At 48.0% G+C, this 22966-nt stretch overlaps 1 protein-coding gene across 1 annotated transcript; it reads right to left on the bottom strand.

Moving 5' to 3' along the window:
- Nucleotides 1-1075: 1075 nt before the first annotated feature.
- On the bottom strand, nt 1076-21725 carry iqgap3 (IQ motif containing GTPase activating protein 3). The gene is made up of 38 exons (XM_041043679.1): nt 21527-21725; nt 18157-18244; nt 17643-17799; nt 17444-17521; nt 17285-17361; nt 16985-17052; nt 16544-16657; nt 16258-16436; nt 15944-16022; nt 15185-15348; nt 15001-15088; nt 14530-14693; nt 13569-13729; nt 12917-13032; nt 12636-12799; nt 12414-12504; nt 11937-12104; nt 10977-11119; nt 10682-10852; nt 10257-10340; nt 9993-10064; nt 9584-9653; nt 9179-9387; nt 8777-8929; nt 8452-8615; nt 7977-8201; nt 7745-7885; nt 7579-7663; nt 5633-5865; nt 5237-5369; nt 4997-5099; nt 3822-3978; nt 3125-3212; nt 2696-2908; nt 2325-2488; nt 2106-2231; nt 1910-2018; nt 1076-1702 (listed from the first exon to the last, which is right to left on the bottom strand). Exons 1-38 carry the CDS (start codon nt 21552-21554, stop codon nt 1589-1591), a joined length of 4941 nt encoding a protein of 1646 aa, XP_040899613.1. The 5' UTR covers nt 21555-21725; the 3' UTR covers nt 1076-1588.
- Between the last annotated feature and the right edge of the window lie 1241 nt (nt 21726-22966).

Below are 22966 nucleotides of genomic sequence, written 5' to 3' on the forward strand. Positions count from 1 at the left end.
ATCAACTAAGTGTGTGAAAGCTCAGTCAGAGACCTGTGGACCTGGTGGAAACGTACTTGTGGTTGCTCATGGTTACCTGACGTCCTGACGTGTTGATGCAGATCAGCCCGTCAGCGGGAGCCTCTCAGGTGTGTCAGTGGCACCACAAGCAGCTGCAAAGCTTCCTGTTACTCCACAGCTCAGGTGAGTCCACCTGTACCTGAACACACAGTGATTTAAAGGGTCATTCCACTGATCTGTGACGTTCGGTTTACTGGTCCCGGTTAGTCGTCCTCAGCCTGACTAACCGGGACCGGTGGCCTGATGATGTCATCAATCAGCGTCACTGACCAGTTCCATGGAACTGCTTCAGCGACTGTAGAGGCTCCGCCCACATACCAAGCCCCGTCCACTCCCACAGCTCCACCCCCTCCCTATGAGGTTTGTGTTGCAGGGGTGAGGTCATGTGACTGAGTCTGCTGAGGCCCCGCCCCCTCTGAGCACCTGTAAACATCATCATCACTCATCCTCAGATCAGGTGACACTGCAGCACCTTCGCTCAGGAGTTTCTCTCAGTAGAACACAAAGATCGTGTGTTTGACGGTTTGTAATGATGTCGTTCTGAAACACAGAAGTGAACGCATGAAAAGGTGAACGTGTGAAAAATAAAGTTGTGTGTTTGCTGTTTGGTTCCAGTCTCAGCTCTGAAAAGAGATTTTTGAATCTAGCATAAACCAGACCTGCACCGTCCGTCAGTCACTGGGACGACTGGGCTGAAGCAGCTCTGAAAGACCAAGGAGCAGGGTCCCAGCAAACAACGAGCCCGGCAGCCAGAGGCGGGGTCAGCTGTGGCTCCGGGAGCCGGCCAGCAGAGGGCGACACAGCACAGAGCGGTTCAGAGTCAGATCGTCAGTCGGAGCTTCAGCACATCCAGACGTGTTGAAAACGTCACGCTGAGATGAACTTCAACAGTTTCTGACTTTTACAGAACAAATAATGAACCGAAGGGAAGAATAAGAAATAACTTTAGTTATTAATCCAACTGACCGACTGAGCTGTCACAACTTCACAGTGAAACACAGAATAAACGACTGAAGACATTCAGATATTTATTGGAGTAAAAACAGATTAAGGTTTGTCAGGAGCAAAAAGAGAAGAGACAGAAAAAGGACAAAGACAAAGACAGACAATATTTACAGTCACTGATCAGCTGAAACTGAAACTGTGAAGTTTGAGTTACAACTAAAACCAAGAGGCTTCAGCGACCAATGAAATCTGTCCAGACTGATGAGTCACAGTCCATCTGACGCTATCACACACTGCAGTGAGACGTTCACACAGAGACGGGTGTGTGAGGAAGATGTCCCACTCCATTTAAATTACAGGAGCAGAGGACAGATGAAGCTGCGTCGCTCTGTAAAGTTAGTTCAAACATTTTTCTTCTTTCATGTCGTTAAAATGGACTCAGGCAATAATCAGGAAGCTGATGTGACTACAGAGACGGGAGTGGGAAGAGAGACGCCTCACTCTGCTGTAAATAGTGACATGTAAAAATAGTGTTGTGAGATCTAAGCAGAGATAGGAGTGTGAGGTCGGAGCATCGCTCGGATCATTTCTTGAAGAACTTCTTGTTGAGCAGGAAGATGAGCAGGTTGACGTTGATCTTCGCTTTATCGAACATCTTCATCACGGCCACGCCCTCATACTGCAGCTGCAGCAGGTCCTGACACACGGAAAGCACACGGAAAACACGTTAAGCACACATTAGATTTTTAGCTGACAGTTAAATCTCCTGCACTCGACCACAGTGTAAATCTGAGCTGAAGGTGTATTAACCTGCAGGTAACCGTGGCAACAGGACTGACGCCTCAGTCACCAGGGGTATGTTACTAACTGACCCTGGGTCCTGCAGCTCAGGGCTGGTTTGTACCTGATATCTGAGCAGAAACTCTTCCATCTCAACACCAAGGAACCGAGTTTTAACGCTGAAGCTTCCTCTCTCAGGCCCGGGCAGGATGTCGAACACCACGTTCCTAAACCTGGAACATGTGACAGGAACATGTGACAAGAAGTCTGTAACATAACATGTAACGTGTGTGTGTGTGTGTGTGTGTGTGTGCTCTCACTGTGTGGGTGGCAGGTCTTCGATCTCTAACAGAACTCCTTTCTCCTGCAGGCGGGTGGCGCTGTAGCTCAGAGCAGGAAGCCTCTTCTTCCCTTTGCTCTCTGCTGCCTTCTTATTGGTCGATTTACTGCAATGCACGACCAATCACAACGAGCCAGAGCGTTAATCTCCTGTGATGCTGAACTCAAACAGCCAATGAATGTGGGACGTTCACCTGTACCTGTTGGCGGTCAGGTTGTCCAGACAGGAAGTGATGTAATGTCTGTAGTAGTCCACCTGTTCACTGTGGAAGCTGCTCTTCACCTGCAAACGGCTGAGAGTTTGACGGAGCTTGGGGAGCTCCGCCCCCCGACGCTGACGGTGCAGACGCTGCTGTCGGATATCCTGGTGGGGGGGGGGAGTGTGTGTGTGTGTGTGTGTGTGTGTGGGGGGGGGGGAGTTCAGCATTACAACATTAGAAAACGTAAAAACTCATAAACATGTAACAGACGCAGGATGTGAGACCCAACGAGGCTCTGATGAAGCATCACATGTATGCGTGCGTGTGTGTGCGTTGTGTGTGTTTGTGTGTGTATGTGTGCGTTGTGTCACCCTGGCAATCATCTGCAGGATCTGGTTTTCAGTCTGAGGTGCTCTCAGGACTCCGAGTCCCTCCAGACGACGAAGACTCCTCAGAATCTTCCTCTTCTTTTCCTCCAGACTCAGGTTGCCGTTGGCGACCAGCGACTGGTTCCTCTTCATCTTCTCAGGTGTTCGAGCGTCCTGCCAAGCCCGCCGCTGCATCAGCCAATCATGGCGCACTTCCTGTTTAAACAGAGGAGACGTCAGGTGTACCTGTGTTACCTGTGTGTGTGTGTGTTACCTTTACACAGCTGCAGCTTATTAGAACATTAGAACACTGAGCCAAAGATGTTCTCCTCTATAAAGAAGCATCACTCTGTCACTGATGTCTGAAAACACACTGCAGGTGTTTTTCATGAACGCGTGACGACACTGATGCAAACTGTGTGTGTGTGTTACCTGGTCGTGTGAAGTGGACGTTCTCAGGATGTCGGTCAGAGAGTCACCTGGCTGAGCCCTGATGACGTCGATGATCAGCTGCTTTGTGCTGAAAAAGTTTTGGTGTTTTTAAAAGTTCTAAAACGTGTTTGGTTTGAATAACAGACTGAGCTCAGTTACCCGAGCAGGTGAAGCTAACAGGCTAACAGACTCAGTTACATGAGCAGGTGAAGCTAACAGGCTAACAGACTCAGTTACATGAGCAGGTGAAGCTAACAGGCTAACAGACTCAGTTACCCGAGCAGGTGAAGCTAACAGGCTAACAGACTCAGTTACATGAGCAGGTGAAGCTAACAGGCTAACAGACTCAGTTACATGAGCAGGTGAAGCTAACAGGCTAACAGACTCAGTTACCCGAGCAGGTGAAGCTAACAGGCTAACAGACTCAGTTACCCGAGCAGGTGAAGCTAACAGGCTAACAGACTCAGTTACATGAGCAGGTGAAGCTAACAGGCTAACAGACTCAGTTACCCGAGCAGGTGAAGCTAACAGGCTAACAGACTCAGTTACATGAGCAGGTGAAGCTAACAGGCTAACAGACTCAGTTACCCGAGCAGGTGAAGCTAACAGGCTAACAGACTCAGTTACCCGAGCAGGTGAAGCTAACAGGCTAACAGACTCAGTTACATGAGCAGGTGAAGCTAACAGGCTAAGTTACCTGAGCAGCAGTCCCCTGGCGTCTGGTTCGTCGTCAGACTCGTTGAAGATGTCGAACTTGTTGGTGAGAGTCAGGGAAACCTCCATCTTACTGCTCTGAGTCAGAGCAGACTCTGATCCTGGATCTGATGATGATGATGATGATGATGAGGACTCTCCTGGGAAACAGAGAACACACACCCAGATTGATCCAGCCTCCTTCTGACGCTCTGACTGAGCGATGTGTGACCTGAGACAGACGCGTTTCCTGCTGCTTGGTCTGATCTGAGGTTTCAGGACATAAAAGCCTTTGATGCTTTTGCTGCTGTCCCACCTGAATCACGTAGTAGGTTTTGTCCTGACTGCACCAGGCAGCACAGGTATTCACGGCCCACTGAGTTCTGACTGAAACCTAAGACCTGAGCCAGACCGGGTCCAAATTTTGCTTAGTCTAGTTGGGTCGGGCAGGGTCTGGTTTTACTGGTCTGCATGTCAGTATGTCCAACACCTAAGTAGATCTGAACGGATCTGAGGGGACGCCGTCTCAGGTGTGTTGAGACGAAACGGGGAACGAGAGCTGTGAAGTCCACGGCTTCGTTCTGATGAAGAAACTGAACCTCAGCTTCTTTCAGGGAAACCTGAGGTGAGCGACGGACGTCAGGTGAGAACCTGCTGTTTCATTAACAGGAAAATGTAAACAAACTATTTTAGTTTAATGGACGTCGTCCTCATATTAATCATCATCATCATTGCTGCTGCTGCTCTGTTCCACTGCAGCTGCTTGTTAATCGGTTTGATCACTGATCAGGTTACCTGCTCAGTGATGGTGTAGCTGCCACGCATCAGACTGAGACCCGATCATCGCGTCCTGACTGAGCGCGTGCTGCACCGTTACATTCAGACACTGTAAGAACAAAGTGAATAACGTGTCTGTGCTTTGTGCAGGTTGATAATCAGTGTGTGTCAGAGGAGACAGTGTGAAGCAGGTGGCGTGTGTTGCTCACTGACAGCCAGGTGAGGCTGATCGCCATCATCCTGACAGTCTGCGAACTTTAAACCAAATGGAGGCAAAGCTGATGGTCAGTCTCTGGAGTCCTCCTCCTGAACTACAGACTCTGTGTCTGAGGACACGGTGACAGCAGCAGTGACAAACAGCTTCAGTATCAGTGATGAAGCAGTAGCAGTTAGCTGTAGTACCGATGAGTTCCTGCAGGGTGGGAACTGATCCGAGGTCCTTCAGCAGCAGTCTGAGGGGGTCGGCAGAGTCCGGACACAGAACCTCCTGATGCTCCAGCAACAGCTGAACAGAGACACAGAGACACAGGGACACAGGGACACAGAGACACAGTGAGGCTGCAGCTGTGGATGAACTGTTTCCAGTCTGATCCAGATCCAGGTTCAAACTGACGTCTCGGTTCAGGTGTAGAGTTTTCTGACCTTGTGCACGTTGAGCAGCTCGCTCACAGAGATGTAGATGACAGGTTTGTTGACGTCGAGCAGCTCTGAGTATTCGTCCATGCTGAACCTGTCCTCTGGTTCAGGAACGTCACACACGCACAACAGGAACTTCCTGTTAGGTGTAAAGAACCGTCAGGAGACTGAGAGGACGTTCCCTTCTCACCACACACACCACACAGTCTGCTTACACACAACATTACACACTGTCCATCCACCAACATCTGCAGGAGCAGAGACACTGGACGTCCAGCACACGGGAACCTGCTGGACGTCAGAGTCCATCACTCATCTGTGACGTTGGCAGACAGACACACTGACCCATGACAGGCACATCGTGCACACGCCCAGAGGTCAGAGGTCAGACAAAGCTCTGACCTGAACCTGCTGTGCGTCTGGCTGATGTACTGGTTCAGAGCTCTGATGTGGTATCCGTCTCCATGGAAGCGTTTATTGGCGGCAGCGTGTTGCAGCATGCGGGCTATGGAGCCCAGGATGTGGCGTTGCTCCGGCTGCAGGGTGGAGCCGGCCGACCGGTCCACCACATCGAAACCGTCCGGAGCAACGATGGCCGGGTTCATGTAGCGATAGTAGACCAGGTTACCTACAATCTGAGAAGAGAGAAGAGGTGACACACAGGAAGCAAAGCAGCATCAGGGTCAGAGGTTCACTTCCTCTGCTGAACACGTTCACTGAACCGGCTCCTAACGGGACGAGAGTCGGACGAGCGAGCATCAGACGGCGTCGGTGTTTCCTGGTGAGAACGTCTGCTCTGTAACCGCTTTGGTAACCCGTTCGGTAACCGACTCGGTGCGTCAGCAGAAAAACATCCTGCAAGAGTTTCACAGTTTCTATGTCCCAGATTGAAACGTGTGAATTTAAAGCTGGAGCGAACTGAACTGTAACCATAGACTGCATAAGATGGACGTAGCACCCGTGACATCACCCATTGGTTTCGGGGAGTCTGTTTTGTGACCAAACCATGGGCGTTGGAGCTGCGCCATCTTGGATTTTAGTGGGATACCCACTAAAATAATGGGATTAGCGATTACTCTATGGGTCAGCCGGACGAGAACCCGGCCACTTAGCTCGGAGCAACAGAGCTAGCCTAAGGCTAATCAGCTAGGCTAACAAGCTAAGCGGCAGCTACACGCAGCTACATCCACCACACGACAGTCCCCGAGTCCAACCCGACTAGCTCGACCCCGTGTAACCGCGACACACAGCATACAACAGAGATCATAATGTTGCTGCTGTGTTTTAAACGTGACTGTTTCAGATAGAGAGGTTTTAGGTGGAGCTGCAGGGTTTGGTGGAGTTGTGGCTATTTCTAGCCTATTATTTCACTGTGAAACAATCATTATTTAATATTAATAAAATATATTAAAAAGTTAAAAACACTATTATTATTATTGTCGTTATTATTAATGATAACGATAAAAATGATGATGATAATAATATATTAAAATGTTTAATATTTAATATTTACCGGTTTTCACCGCTGCCTCCATCCACTATCCACTTACAGTTACAGCAGCCGCTGACTGACGGAGCTGCTCTGTCCATGCAATGTCGGACTTTTTAAACAGAAAAATGAGACCAAATAAAACTGTAGCCTAGTATTCACACAATAAACGGACTCTGAGAGCACGGAACACACCGCAGCAGCGTTCCTAACATTAGCTGCTCCGGTCCTCTATCTGTATCAGCAGCGACCAGAAATCGGAAATGAAGTCATAAGCTAGCGGCAAAATATGCTAATACATGCTAATTAATGCAAACATCCAGGTAAAATAGTGAGAAATTTACTTACCGAAAAAACTGCAGCACAGACTCCTTCGACGGTCGGTTAGTACAGTCCACACTACAACAAGCCATACTGTCACAGAAACCTATCCGAACATTGGCAAACAAACACGGACACTGCAGACCCTGACAACCGCTGGAGGTAGCCGGAGGCCTCTGGATGTAGCCGCCTAGCCCAGCCGACGCTTTAGCAACGAGCTTCAGCTTTTTGAATGCGGAAATGATCCTCACTTATCACAGCCTATATAAAATACAGAGCTGCTGTTTCCTGTCACTCTGGATCAGTTCGGTCTGTCAAAGCTGTGTCACAGGTCATACATGTTCAGTGCAGCCAGTAACTGATGTACACGCTTTAATCCCAGTCGTGAAAAATCCATTTTACTGTTGTTAATGCAAAATGAACAAAGTTCAAGCTCTTATTGTGAAAGAGAAGTGCACTTTGTGTATTTCTCTAAATACTGGTGTTTACTGGGAGCAAACCAGTAGCCACTGGGCGGTGTCTACATTCTGATGCTTACCTTGTAGAGTTCATCCTCACTGGCTTCAGGAAACTTTGTCCTCAGGGCGTCTCTGAGGACCTTGGCTGTGTAACGTAAACCGTATCTGTAAAATACAAACGCCAAAATAAAACACGCTGTATTTAAACCTTTGAGCTCAGGTGGAGGTGAACAGGTGGAGACCTACGGCAGTTTGTGGAGGTTGGAGGTGATGGCTTTGAGGACGCGGTCCGTCAGGTTCTTCAGGTTGATGATGGCAATGTCGATGCGTCTCTGAACTTCAGGGTGGGACAGAGCCTCTTCAGCAGAAACCTCATAGGGCAGAGAGCTGCAGGGACAGACAGGTGAGGAAGGTGAGACACTCAGAGATGTACAGGGATTCAGGTGAATCTATTTAGGCACTTGGTCTCTGTTTGGACCTCTTGTGTCCGGTCTGGGTCTCCGTCTGGTTGATCCAGGTCTTGTAGACGTCCACCGGGTCGGTCCTGATGCTGAGGGTGCGGTCCAGCAGGACATCCTGCACAGCTGGACCCAGTGCCTCCCGAAGGGCGTTGTGACCGCGAGCGTGACGGTAGAAGTTCACCAACATCTTGATGACGGTGGGGTTACCTGTGACCACATCCTGAGGCTGCTCCACCTTCAGCCTGACTCATCACACAGAGACAGGTACATGTTACCGATCATTACAGAGAATCTCTGACAGCTGATTGGTCACATTTCTCACCTGAGTGTCTGAAATATGACACCATCTCTACAAATTAACACCTGAACTGATAAAACTTTAACCTTCAGGGTAAAACTGCTGACTCCCACAGAAAACACTGCACCTGACAGGGATGCAGACCGTCACCTAGCAACCAAACCGATCAGGAGACGACGTGAACAGATCATTACCTGATCTCGTATCTGAGCGCCTCCGTGAACAGCTGCAGCAGCAGGAAGGCCTCCCTCCGGTCAGAGCCGTAGTTAAACAGACTGAACACCAACATCTCCATGAAGGAGGTGGAGCGACTCTGAGGCATCAAGAAGATCAGCTGAGCCAGGTACAGAGGCTGGGTCTGTCACACAGAGACAGAGACACGGAGACACGGAGACAGAGACACAGAGACAGAGACACGGAGACAGAGATACAGAGACAGAGTTTAACTGTGACGTGGAGTGACAACAGAGCCTTGTTAAACTGGTGGCATAGAGCTGCCATACAGTGTGTGTGTCTCACCTGCAGCAGGTAGAACAGGTGCTGGTAGGCCTCCAGTCTCTCTTTCCTCTCTCGGCTCAGAGCCTTCAGTCCTTTGCTTCTCTCCACGTCCATCATGTCCGACAGCTGCTCCTTGTTCTTCTTCGTCAGTTTCTTACAGTGAGACACCACTTCCTGTTTAGAAAGAGACAGGTTCACTGACGCTAACGAGAACACACAGCAGACGACACGAATACGACAGAACTCCTCACGGAGCAGGTGGGCCATAGTCAGGTTTTGTACTCAGGTAGGGGAAAGCACCTGTTCTCTGTAAATGTCCTGCATCTGTGTCCCTGCTCTTCAGTGAGGACTGACTCGTCCTCTGAACATAAAGTCTTTGTGTTTACCTGTGCGTGGTGACACACCTGCACACACAAACGGTACCTGCAGCGTGGCCCTGTTTCGGACCAGCAGGCCGATCTTCAGGTCCATCAGGTCCAGATCTGCCTCCAGCTGTCGGTTGAAGCGGATGGTCCTCACCACCTCCTCCCTCAGACGCAGAAGCTCCGCCTCCTCTCTTATGTCTCGGTCGCCCAGGTCGAGCAGGTGAACAAACTTCCTGACGACAGACAGGGGGGGTGTGTCCATGTGCACTGAGGCAGGTGAGGAGGGAGGGGCTTGTTAATGACAGGTAGCGTAGATACACAAAGAAACGATGACAGCTAACCAATCAGAGGCACCGTTTCATTGTTGATTACTGTAACTACCCCGTGTGCCTTTAAATCGCCCCCTGGGGCAAATGAAGTGTTTCTGACTTTGAACTGAACTGAGTGTTCCCTCTGAACCTACCCAGCATCCTGTACTGCTCTCGGGCTCTGTTGGCTCTGAAGAAGGCCTGGATCTTTATGACAGCACCCACCTGTGGACGCACAGTTACAACAGACTGTTACCTTGGAGACAGAGGATGCTAGTGTCTGATTGGCTGATAGATTCACACACAGTGACGCCTCAGACTGTAACGTTCAGGTGAATCCTCCACTTGTCTCAGAGTTCAGGCTGCTGCCGCTCTCATGTCTGCACAGTAAATATGAAGCTACAGCAGCTGTGCAGGAATAAAAGTTCATGATGTGAGACAAAGACGCAGATGAGACGTTTCGTTGTCCTGACAGAACACAGCTGAAACTTCCTGCTCTGAGTTTGGGTGCTGGTGTTTTCCAGGATGTCCTGAGCTGAAGACAGAGACATCAGAGGGACTCACGTTACGTCTGAAGAAACTCAGTCGAGCTCGATATCGTCTCCTCGCCAACCACATCTTCACAAACGCCTGGATCTGTTAACACAAACACACGAGACATTTCATACAGTGAGGTGTCCACTGTGTCTACAGGCTGATGTATGGATGAAGTACCACAGTGTTCAGGGACACACACAAATGTCCATATTACACCAACTGTCAATTAAACCGACTGATACTGAACACACACAGTGCTGTGTTAAAAGCCTGATGTGTTTTGTTAGTTACCTTCACCACCTGTCTCCAGTTCATGTACAGAAACTGCAGCCGCTGTCTGAACGTCCTCTGCTGGACAAACCTCCTCCAATGAGACTGAACACACAGAAACAAAGACACGTCTGTCACTGCTGCCTCTGCATTTATCATCTGAAGTTTTGTCCTTTGGTATTCCTCAGGGTTCTGTCCTCAGTCCTGCTGTGTCTGTCCTGTCCATGCTTCCATTTTAAATCTTATCAAACCCTCAGAGTGTGACAGAGTCGTCAGTGTGACACAGCAGCGTCAGATCACCTGTGACAGACTCAGCTGTGGTCACCTGGGTGAAGCTGCTGACTCTAACCTCTGACCATTGATGATGATGATCATTCACTGTTCCCAGCTGCTGTAACTCCCTCCTCACCTGTCCGTCTCCACCTGTCAGTCGGTTGTGTTCTCACCTGGATGACGATGACAGCAGGTGTCTGACTGAGCAGGTAACGTCGTCGAGCCTCCAGCTGCTGTCTGAGGAGGAACCCTCGACACGCAGCCTGCAGACGGACGATAAGGACTTCACTGCTCCTCCAGAGGACGCCGCGACTGTAGGAACGTGACACGCCGTGGACCACTTCCTGCAGGTGGACACACGGACAGTCACAGACAGGGACAGACACAGGTGTCTCCTAGAAACCTGACTCTGTGTTGGTGAAGAAATGTGATTTTATAGTTTCAGTGTTCTCCTCATGTGTGTCTCACCTGTATCTCCTGTCTGTCAATGAACACACTGTTGTGCACGAAGCCGCCCGGTCTGTCCCAGCATCCCTCCAGTCTGTTCAGGTGGAAATAATAGAAGGAGCCGTCCTCCAGCCGGACTTGAACCCACGGACTCCTGTTGTCTCCTGGACACAAACACAGTTTGCTGGATGTTGGGTGTGTGTGTGTCCTGTGTGTGTGTGTGTTACCTGTGTGTGTGTGTGTGATACCTGTGTGTGACCTGTGTGTGTCCTGTGTGTGTCCTGTGTGTGTTACCTGTGTGTGTCCTGTGTGTGTTACCTGTGTGTGTCCTGTGTGTTACCTGTGTGTGTGTGTGTGTGTTACCTGTGTGTATGTGTTACCTGTGTGTGTGTGTGTGTTACCTGTGTGTGTGATACCTGTGTGTGTGTGTGTGTGACCTGTGTGTGTATGTGTGTTACCTGTGTGTGTCCTGTGTGTTACCTGTGTGTGTTACCTGTGTGTGTATGTGTGTTACCTGTGTGTGTCCTGTGTGTTACCTGTGTGTGTGTGACCTGTGTGTGTTACCTGTGTGTGTATGTGTGTTACCTGTGTGTGTCCTGTGTGTTACCTGTGTGTGTATGTGTGTTACCTGTGTGTGTCCTGTGTGTTACCTGTGTGTGTATGTGTGTTACCTGTGTGTGTGTGTGTGTTACCTGTGTGTTACCTGTGTGTTACCTGTGTGTGTGTGTGTGTGTGACCTGTGTGTGTGTGACCTGTGTGTGTTACCTGTGTGTGTCCTGTGTGTGTTACCTGTGTGTGTATGTGTGTTACCTGTGTGTGTCCTGTGTGTTACCTGTGTGTGTGTGACCTGTGTGTGTTACCTGTGTGTGTATGTGTGTTACCTGTGTGTGTCCTGTGTGTTACCTGTGTGTGTGTGACCTGTGTGTGTTACCTGTGTGTGTCCTGTGTGTTACCTGTGTGTGTGTGACCTGTGTGTGTTACCTGTGTGTGTCCTGTGTGCAATCACAGTGTGCAGCTCTCTCTGATAACCTGCTGCACACTCAGAGACCAGTCCCTGCAGATCCAGCTCAGGCAGAGACAGGACACGCAGAGTCTGGTTCACTTGGTTCTCCTTCACAGCCTGGTTCACTGCTGCTACGGACAGACACACTGTCCGGGGGGGGACGCAGACCGTCAGTCAGCATACACACAGAGACAGAGAGACACGCAGAGACAAGCAGAGACAGACACACAGAGACACACAAAGACACAGCTTTACTGTTGATTATTAATGCATTCTGTGTGTGGGGAGGGGGGGGAAATGTGTTTGCATAAAAAGTCTGATTGATTGATTTACTTGACTTGCACGCACACACACACACACACACACACACACACACACACACACACACACACACACACACACACACACACACACACACAATGAATCATGTGACTGAATAAAAATCTATGACTCACCCTTCAAAGCCTTCTGAGTCTGCTGATTGGCTGTTCTCACTCCCTCCTGGATATCAGCCAACCACAGATCAGCTCCCGGGTCTCTGCTCACCTGATTGGACAGGAGGAGGTCACATGACTTGAGGAACGTAAAGATTAAAGATCACACTTTGCTCCTGCTTTCAGCCTGAACGTTGGGGTGAATCCCTGGTTACCTGTGCAGTTGTACCTGTGAAGATTTACCTGAGCTTTGTGCTTCCTGGCTTTGGTCAGCAGGGTCAGGTATCTGCAGGTGTTGGCAGGTAGAACCTCCTCCACTTCACAGGAGGGCAGCAGCAGGGCAGACAGCAGCTGCTGAACGTCTCCTCTGATCACAGCCTCGTTAATCAGACCCACAGCCAGGAGCTCTGAAGGTCAGAGGTCACACAGAGGTCACACAGAGGTCACACAGAGGTCACACAGAGGTCACACAGAGGTCAACTTTACAGTGTGTAATGGTGTGTGTGCTGATGTGTATTCCGTACGCTGGTGTTCATCTTGCACGGAGTTGTTGACAGAGTTGATTCCTTCCTGCAGCTGATTCCAGGTCAGTAGATCTCTGCCCACCTGCTGCTTCACACCCATCAGACACTCAAAGTACCTGAACACAACATGAACATCATGAGAGCAACAGTCAGACAGTGAAACCTACAACGTCCTGGAATTCATTCATTTCATGATTTACACCTGTGCTGTCTCACTGTTCCTGTAAATCATTAACTCACTGTTACCTTTTCCTGAAACGTGTTGTCACTCACAATCAACACAACACAAACAGCAAACACACAATCAGCCGGCAACATGATTCACAATACACAAATACAGCAAAAGAAATGGGAACTAAGAACACACTGAGGCAGGTAGACAGACAGGTAGACAGACCTACTGCCATGATTAGTCTCATTAATTATCATTAGTCCTGTTATTAGTATATATATTAAGGACATTATATTAGTCCTTAACACCATCAGTCCAGTTGTTGATGGTATTACCATTCGTCCTGTTACTGATCCTGCTGCTGTCGTCTCATTACCTTTAGTCTCGTATCATTATCAGGATGTGGAACCTGCTGTGAGCTACGCTCTCTGTAGCCTGACAGGTAAACAGGTATAAACAAACCGGGAGTCGGAGCTGTACCTGTCCAGCAGTGTGTGGTCTACATCAGACAGTCCGGCAGATGGACTGACCAATGAGAAGCCGAACTGCTGCAGGTTTCCCGCCTCCATGGCCTGATTGATGAGAGCGACAGCCGACAGCATCTCCACGGCAACAAACAGCTCCTCCTGCTGCAGCTCCCCCTGGTGGAGACAACAGGAAACACTCGTTAAAATAACGCCAGACTGACGCCGTGACACCGTGTTAGCAGTGGGACTGAGGCTGGATTCTCCAGCAGATGTGGTGTAAGCAATCAGTCTGATAAAGAGGCTCATTCACATCCGAATTCAGTTTGTAGGCAGCTGTTAGCTCGCTGCTAGCTGCTAGCTGTTAGCTGTCTGCTGCGCAGCAACAGGACAGATGAGACAGATGCCATGTTCTTATTTTGGACAGAGACACATGGACACGCTTTAGACTCTTCCTGCTGAGCGACGTTGTTGTATCCGTGACGTCCAGTAAACATGTAATGTGAAAGCATGAATTATAAATGTGTCCAATCAGATTTTGTTCTCATGAATAATCAATAATCTAAAAGTGAACACACACGTTACACCGGAGGTGTGTAACCTCCGTCGCACCTGCTCAGTCTGCCTCAGGTGAACTTCACATTCAAACCAGAAGCTCTATTGGCACATATGCATTAATTATATATTTACTATATATTGTGTGTGTGTGTGTCTGTGCGTGTGTGTGTCTGTGCGTGTGTGTCCGTCCCTCAGGTCGTGGCATGTTGACAGGTTTGTCTTGTGTCCTTTTCCTGGGACTGTCACTGAGCTGAACTGGTTAAAGTCTCCACCTGTGGAGCACTGACCACAGGTGGTGTTACCCTGGTTTGTCATGTGGTTGTGAGGTCTCTGGTCCTGGACGGGGTCAGGATCTGTCTCTGCTCTGTCTCTGACAGTTCATAGATGTCTGTCTCTCAGGTGTATGTCCTCAGTCCTACCTGTGCAGCCTGTCTCTGCAGCAGCTGCAGCTCTCTGTGATACAGAGCAGCAGCAAAAGGAAACACTTCAGGCAGCTGGAGGTCAGAGGTCATCAGACAGCTGACCGTCTGTCTGGGGTCACCACCACGCAACGATGCATTAACACTCTGCACCGCTGCACACACTGAAACACACACACAGACACACACATTAAACAGCCTTACTGTAACACTTTCAATGAAAACACCCAAAGTTTTCTGGAACAGGAGTCAGATCCTTCAGCTACCAGGCTCCTCTGCTGTGGGACCAGCTGATAGTCAGGGTCAGGGTCTGGGTGAGGGTCAGGGTGAGGGTCCGGGTGAGGGTCAGGGTGAGGGTCAGGGTGAGGGTCAGGGTGAGGGTCCGGGTGACAGACCCCCTCCATGTTTCAGAGCAGCTGGAAACTTCCCTCTGATAAATCTTGCAGTCAGCTGCTCAGCAGTCAGACTTACTGTTCCTGGCTCTCTGAGCATCCTGGTTAGCGATGATCACACTTTCCTGCAGCTCGTCAGGGTCCAGGGGATCAACGCAGCCCTCACCCTGAGGTCAAAGGTCACAAAGGCAGGACTCAAGTGTAAAAGGCAGTAAGAGTCAACGTGTATATTTGTGTTTCTGTATTTGTGAGTGTTTGTGTACCATCGCCTTTTGCTGGCGGTCTGCAGACATCTGGTCCAGGTACCAGAGGCCATTGTCAGTACAGAGGCCCCTGAGGGCCAAACATGGCAGCTGCAGAGCAGAGAGCAAGGCGAGTTCATGGGCAGAGTCCAGAGCTTCATCCACCTGTTCCACCGCTGCTCGCACTGATAAAGAGAGAAAATCCTTTTATCCAGGAGTCTTTGTGGAAAATATTTGGACTGTATGAACACAGATGTGGAGGCGTCTCTGTCTGTAGTTTTGTCCCGTTCGCTGATGATTGTGATGACTAGTTAGCAGCGCAAGTAGCAGCGTCACATTAGCGTTGTCCATAGACTCCGGCTTACTCTCCACTTTGGGGTGACGTTAGCTATAGTAGCAGCAGAGCTGTATGTTAGCTTCACAGCTAACTGCAGCCACAGCACAGCTCAAATACCAAGTCTCCTCCAGGATCACTTACTCCACCTTTAAGTGCTTTTGTCCTCGATGGACACCGGAGACAATGACAGTCAAACTCAGATCTGTTCAGATGTGACTGAGTTATGACTCAAACACATTCCTCCCTCACAAATTTTCACTTTTCTGTCTCACTGCAGGTGTTTGCTCTTTAAACCTTCAAACTTCAGGTAAACACCTGGAAACATCTGCATGAAACAAACACGTAAAGGTGAAAGACTGTTACTGTGAAAATAAATCCAGATGTGAGAGAACGCTGTTGCTGCTGACAGGACATAACAGTGTGAGGGAGACTGTGATTCTCACCATTGACAGTGTGGATGTTGTCCTGGATCTCTCTCTGAGTCAGATACTCCTCATAGATATCTTTCTCTTCTGACTCTCCCTGCCACACACACACACACACACACACAACAATAAAAACACAGACACACCTCAGAGTGCATTAGCACACCTGCAGTGTGGCAGGAGAGTCTCACAGGTAAATACTAGATTTGGATTCTTTAAAGAAAAATTAATTTGATTGGCTCAGAGGATCGACAGCTCCTCTTACATCATCACAGGGCACACTGTGACCTGATTGGACAGACAAACTAACCAATCAGAAATTCGACTCTTACCCTGCCGGCTGCCCGCTCAGCTTTCCTCATCTTAGCCTGACACAGCATCTCCTGATAGACGCACATCAGCGCCTCCTGCAGGTCACTCAGCATGGCATTAGGATTCCTCAGAGCCCCGGCTGTCACACCAACATCCCCTCTGTCCACCGCCTTGTTAATGGCTATCACCGCCGCATGGACTGATGGGAAAAAAAGAGAGAGGGGAGGTTATAGTCAGACAGATAAGGTGAGAGGACTGGACGTTTCCGAAGAGGCTCACAGCCAATCAGAGGGTTCCTCTCTCTACCTGCAGCCTCGTCCACTGAGAGCTCATTGGCCAGGATTCCTCCGATCTTATTGAACGCTGGCATCTGGATCCCGTATTTATCCAACTCCAGCTTCATGTTGTTGATCTCCTCCTCTGGACACACAGCAAGACACACAGGGTCATAACGTCTCCAACACAAGAGCTCACACTGTGAGACGACCCTCATGTCTGTCCACAGCAGATCGACAATTCTGCAAACAGGAAACTGGCCTGAATCACCTTTCAAAATAAAAGTTACATAAAAATGAAATGTCTGCTGAAGATGTTTGAGCTTGGGTCCAGAGAGGAGGGAAAGAAGAGGACGAGCTGGACTCAGTCTGGACCCAACACGAACACAGTCAGTGTGTGCTGCTGTGTTTGGTCCACTGACTGTGCTGAATGAACTGAGACTTTAGAAAAGGAAGGAAGTCTGTTATTTACCAGTGAACTTGACTTTCCCATAGAGGTCGTGGATCTGTGGAGCCAAACCCAGTCTGTAGAGATACAGGCTGCAGAGAGACAGGTGAACAGGTAAAACAAAAACATGTGCTGCACACACAACACAGGCAGCGTGTCCTGGGCCTAATAACCGTGTCCACGCTCGGCGGCTCTCAGAGCGCTGAGTGTCTGCACGGACCAGTCACCTTGTTGAAAATCACCTCTGGATGGAACTGAGTTTACCTGTAGGTAAGTCTGATCACCTGCACACACATGTACTGACAGGTAGACAGGTGAACATACCTGAGTGCGTGGATGCAGTAAACGGCTCGGGGCATGTTCTTCTTGTCATACACGTCTGTGGTTTCTGGATGGAAGATCTGAGGAAGAACAAGCGGTGATCACTCTGACCTCAGATCGATCATCTGATCAACAGTCCGATCAGTCGGTCCGTCCACTCACCGCCGGCAGTCCTAACGTTGTCATGGCGTTCCTCCAGTGGTTGATGTTATCAGTGTGACGGAACTGAAGACCCACAGCCTGCACAGATCGATACACAGCTGATTATTGATTACTGCGACACTGACATTCAGCTGATTACTGACTGAGCCGACGTGCTTTGTCAGCGTGCGGTGTCGTGTTGTGCGTCTGTGTGTGTGACCTGGTATCGGTGCTGCTCGGGGTCGTAGATCTTCTTCAGAGGGACGACACTGGGAGCGAATCGGTGACCCAGTTTAGCGAGGATGACACCGTTTCTCAGAGCCTCCTCCAGCTCAGTGGGAGCAGGAAGCTCCTCCTCCAGACACGCCTCCATCCACCTGTACAGGTAACCAAGAAAAAAGGTGTGTGATGTCAAACAGCTGCTGCTGCTCCCAGGCCGCAGGAGTCTGTCCTCCATCGCTGCCCGTCCGTCTGTCCTCCATCACTCATCTGGCAGGACTCACAGACTCAAACCAAACCAGGACTAACCTGAGCAGTATCAGGTGAATCTGAAGGATCAGTTTCCATGGTAACTGATGTCAGGCGTATTTAAACCTGCTTTATAAAAGAGAATCTCCTGAAAACATACCTGGGTTAACCTGCACTCTGCTTCACGAGCAGGTGAACAGTGAATCACACTGTCTCTGCCTGTGTGATTAGACAGAGACCGCCTCTCTCACCTGAGTCCCACTCACCTTTTAGCCTCCTCCAACCTGCACAGGTACTGGTAGGCCACGTTCTGAATCCTCTGCTCATCCATCTGCTCGGCTGTCAGTCGCTCATCTACACAACACACACAGTAATACACACTGTTAACACACACACACACACACACACACACACACACACACACACACACAGAGTAATACACTCTGTTAACACACACACACACACAGAGTAATACACTCTGTTAACACACACACACACACAGTAATACACACTGTTAACACACACACACACAGAGTAATACACTCTGTTAACACACACACACACACACAGTAATACACACTGTTAACACACACACACACACACACACAGAGTAGTACACTCTGTTAACACACACACACACACAGTAATACACACTGTTAACACACACACACACACACACACACAGTAATACACACTGTTAACACACACACACAGAGTAGTACACTCTGTTAACACACACACACACACACAGAGTAGTACACTCTGTTAACACACACACACACAGTAATACACTCTGTTAACACACACACACACACACACACACACACAGTAATACACTCTGTTAACACACACACACACACACACACACAGAGTAGTACACTCTGTTAACACACACACACACACACAGTAATACACTCTGTTAACACACACACACACACACACAGTAATACACTCTGTTAACACACACACACACACACACACACACACACACAGAGTAATACACTCTGTTAACACACACACACACACACACACACACACACACACAGTAATACACTCTGTTAACACACACACACAGAGTAGTACACTCTGTTAACACACACACACACACACACACAGTAATACACTCTGTTAACACACACACACACACAGAGTAATACACTCTGTTAACACACACACACACACACACAGTAATACACTCTGTTAACACACACACACACACACACACACACAGTAATACAATCTGTTAACACACACACACACACACACACACACACACACAGAGTAATACACTCTGTTAACACACACACACACACACACACACACACACACACACACACACACAGTAATACACTCTGTTAACACACACACACACACACACACAGTAATACACTCTGTTAACACACACACACACAGAGTAATACACTCTGTTAACACACACACACACACACACAGTAATACACTCTGTTAACACACACACACACACACACACACACACACAGTAATACACTCTGTTAACACACACACACACACACAGAGTAATACACTCTGTGTGTGTGTGTGTGTTAACAGAGTAGTACACTATGTTAACACACACACACACACACACACACACACACACACACACAGAGTAATACATTCTGTTAACACACACACACACACACACACACACACAGAGTAATACACTCTGTTAACACACACACACACACACACACACACACACAGTAATACACTCTGTTAACACACACACACACACACAGAGTAATACACTCTGTGTGTGTGTGTGTGTTAACAGAGTAGTACACTATGTTAACACACACACACACACACACACACACACACACACACACACACACACACACAGTAATACACTCTGTTAACACACACACACACACACACACACACACACACACAGAGTAATACACTCTGTTAACACACACACACACACACACACACACACACACACACAATGACACACACACACACACACACACAGTAATACACTCTGTTAACACACACACACACACACACACACAGAGTAATACACTCTGTTAACACACACACACACACACACACACACACACACACACAATGACACACACACACACACACACACAGTAATACACTCTGTTAACACACACACACACACACACACACACACACACACACAATGACACACACACACACACACACACAGTAATACACTCTGTTAACACACACACACACAGAGTAGTACACTCTGTTAACACACACACACACACACAGAGTAGTACACTCTGTTAACACACACACACACACACACACACACACACACACACACACACACACACAGAGTAATACACTCTGTGTGTGTGTGTGTGTGTTAACAGAGTAGTACACTCTGTTAACACACACACACACACACACAGAGTAATACACTCTGTTAACACACACACACACACACACACACACACACACACACACACAGTAATACACTCTGTTAACACACACACACACACAGTAATATACACTGTTAACACACACACACACACACACAGTAATACACTCTGTTAACACACACACACACACACAGTAATACACTCTGTTAACACACACACACAGTAATATACACTGTTAACACACACACACACAGTAATACACTCTGTTAACACACACACACACACAGTAATATACACTGTTAACACACACACACACACACAGAGTAGTACACTCTGTTAACACACACACACACACACACACAGTAATACACTCTGTTAACACACACACACACACAGTAATACACTCTGTTAACACACACACACACACACACACAGAGTAATACACTCTGTTAACACACACACACACACACACACACACACACACACACAGTAATACACTCTGTTAACACACACACACACACACACACACAGAGTAATACACTCTGTTAACACACACACACACACACACACACACACACACAGTAATACACTCTGTTAACACACACACACACACACACACACAGAGTAATACACTCTGTTAACACACACACACACACACACACACACACACACAGTAATACACTCTGTTAACACACACACACACACACACACACACACACACACACACACAGTAATACACTCTGTTAACACACACACACACACACACACACACACACACACACACACACACACACACACACAGTAATACACTCTGTTAACACACACACACACACACAGCAGACTGTTTCTTCATCATTGAACTGAATGGTCTTCAGTCCACGTCCTGGCTCTGTGGGAACTTATTAAGGCCGTTTTACAGACAAAATATATAATGATGAAATCGATAATGAAAATAATCAGTAGTTACATCAGTATTTATCTGATCAGTATTTATCTGATGTAACTATGAATCTTTCAGAATAAAAAAGGGGGAAAACATAATGAAGAAAGAATCAGAAGTTTGTTTGAACATTAAAAACAAACAAACAAACAAAGCAGTCAAACTTCATATGAAATGTTTCATCGGTACGAAGAGTAAACAAACCAGCAGGAAGCAGAGAGAAACCAGGATCATAACGTGAACAAACATTAATGTGAGTATCTGAGAGGGACAGAGGGACAGAGGGACAGAGGAGGAGGGTTCGGGTCCAAACCAACTCACAGCGGGTTTCTGCAGCTGGATCCGCCATGTTAGCTGTTAGCTGCTAGCTGTTTGCTCCACGCCTTCGTGTCCTGCGCGGTAAAAACTCAGACGGTGACCGAAACTCTGGTTTAAAATCCGCAAAGTTCCAATTCAGAACAAAAACATAAAGGAAGAGAAGAGAGAAGATACGAAGACCGTCAAACCGTCCGCTGCTGTGCGCGAGCTGTTTCCTGTCTGAAGTTTGAAAGCTCCCGCCGCTCTCTGATTGGCCGACAGGTCAACCGCTTTCCAATTGGCTAGAATCTTCTCGCATTGGATTGTGGTCTCTGTAGTTTTCTGTCTTAAGTAAAATGAGCGCCTACGATAACTTCATTTTCAAAGAACGTTTAAAAAAATACGTGAGATCCGTCCCTAGCTTAATCACAGAATACTGACTGCATTTTAAACCTTATAGTTTTAACTACTCCTCATGAGCTATTCTGTGTTACCATAGCAACTGAGTCAAACTATTAGCAGGAGGAGGTGTTTGTTAGCTTCTTCTCTAAAAACGGCAGCTCCAGATTTAATGTTACTTCAGCAGAGACACGGAACAGTTAGCTACACCTGAACAGCTCAGGATGGAGGAGCTTCATCTTCACCTGGTAACGGTGAGTGTTCGTGTTACCTGTTGGAACCAGGTGAGCAGTGTTAGTACCTGTCAGTAGGAATATTAGCAGCAGCAGCGACGGGACCAGCTGTAGAATACTAATACTTTACAATGACAGTAGAAGCTGTAATAGGTTTAACAGTATTAGTAAAATCTCATACAAAGGAAGGAAGGAAACTACAATTACTAAAATAAAATGAGGAATTAAAGAACGAAACGCCATATTATACAGCTAATATACATGAAACATATATTAGCAGATAAATAATAAATAACAAACAATCTTTACAATAAATAAACAGAATAAAGAAAGTTTTAAAATAGTCAAAATATAAATAATGGAAAAAGGAAATAGAGACAGAAGATAGACTGATAGCAACACTGCTGTATGTTCACTGGACAATGGCAGTAATATAATGTACCACAGTACAGTGTACAACACAGGAGGAGGAGGAGGAGCAGGAGGAGGAACAGGAGGAGGAGGAGCAGGAGGAGGAGCAGGAGGAGGAACAGGAGGAGGGGCAGGAGGAGGAGCAGGAGGAGGAGCAGGAGCGACGGACACCGACACAAACACAGGAATCATGGTGTTCATGTGTTTAATGGCAGCAGCTTCTCCGGCTGCTGCTCGAAGCAGAGTGAGGAAACACTGTTCCTGCAGCTGGAGGACATTTCACCTCCCGTACACTGAAAGAGAACTTGGTGATGATTTATTCCGGTTAGTCAGCAGAGGACATGACCCCACAGAAGTAACATCAGCAAACATCAGGAAGCTCATTTCATTTCACTGAAACCAAATCAAACCAAAATTCAAA

The sequence above is a fragment of the Toxotes jaculatrix genome, chromosome 8 (assembly GCF_017976425.1).
Source record: "Toxotes jaculatrix isolate fToxJac2 chromosome 8, fToxJac2.pri, whole genome shotgun sequence".
Taxonomy (NCBI): domain Eukaryota; kingdom Metazoa; phylum Chordata; class Actinopteri; family Toxotidae; genus Toxotes; species Toxotes jaculatrix.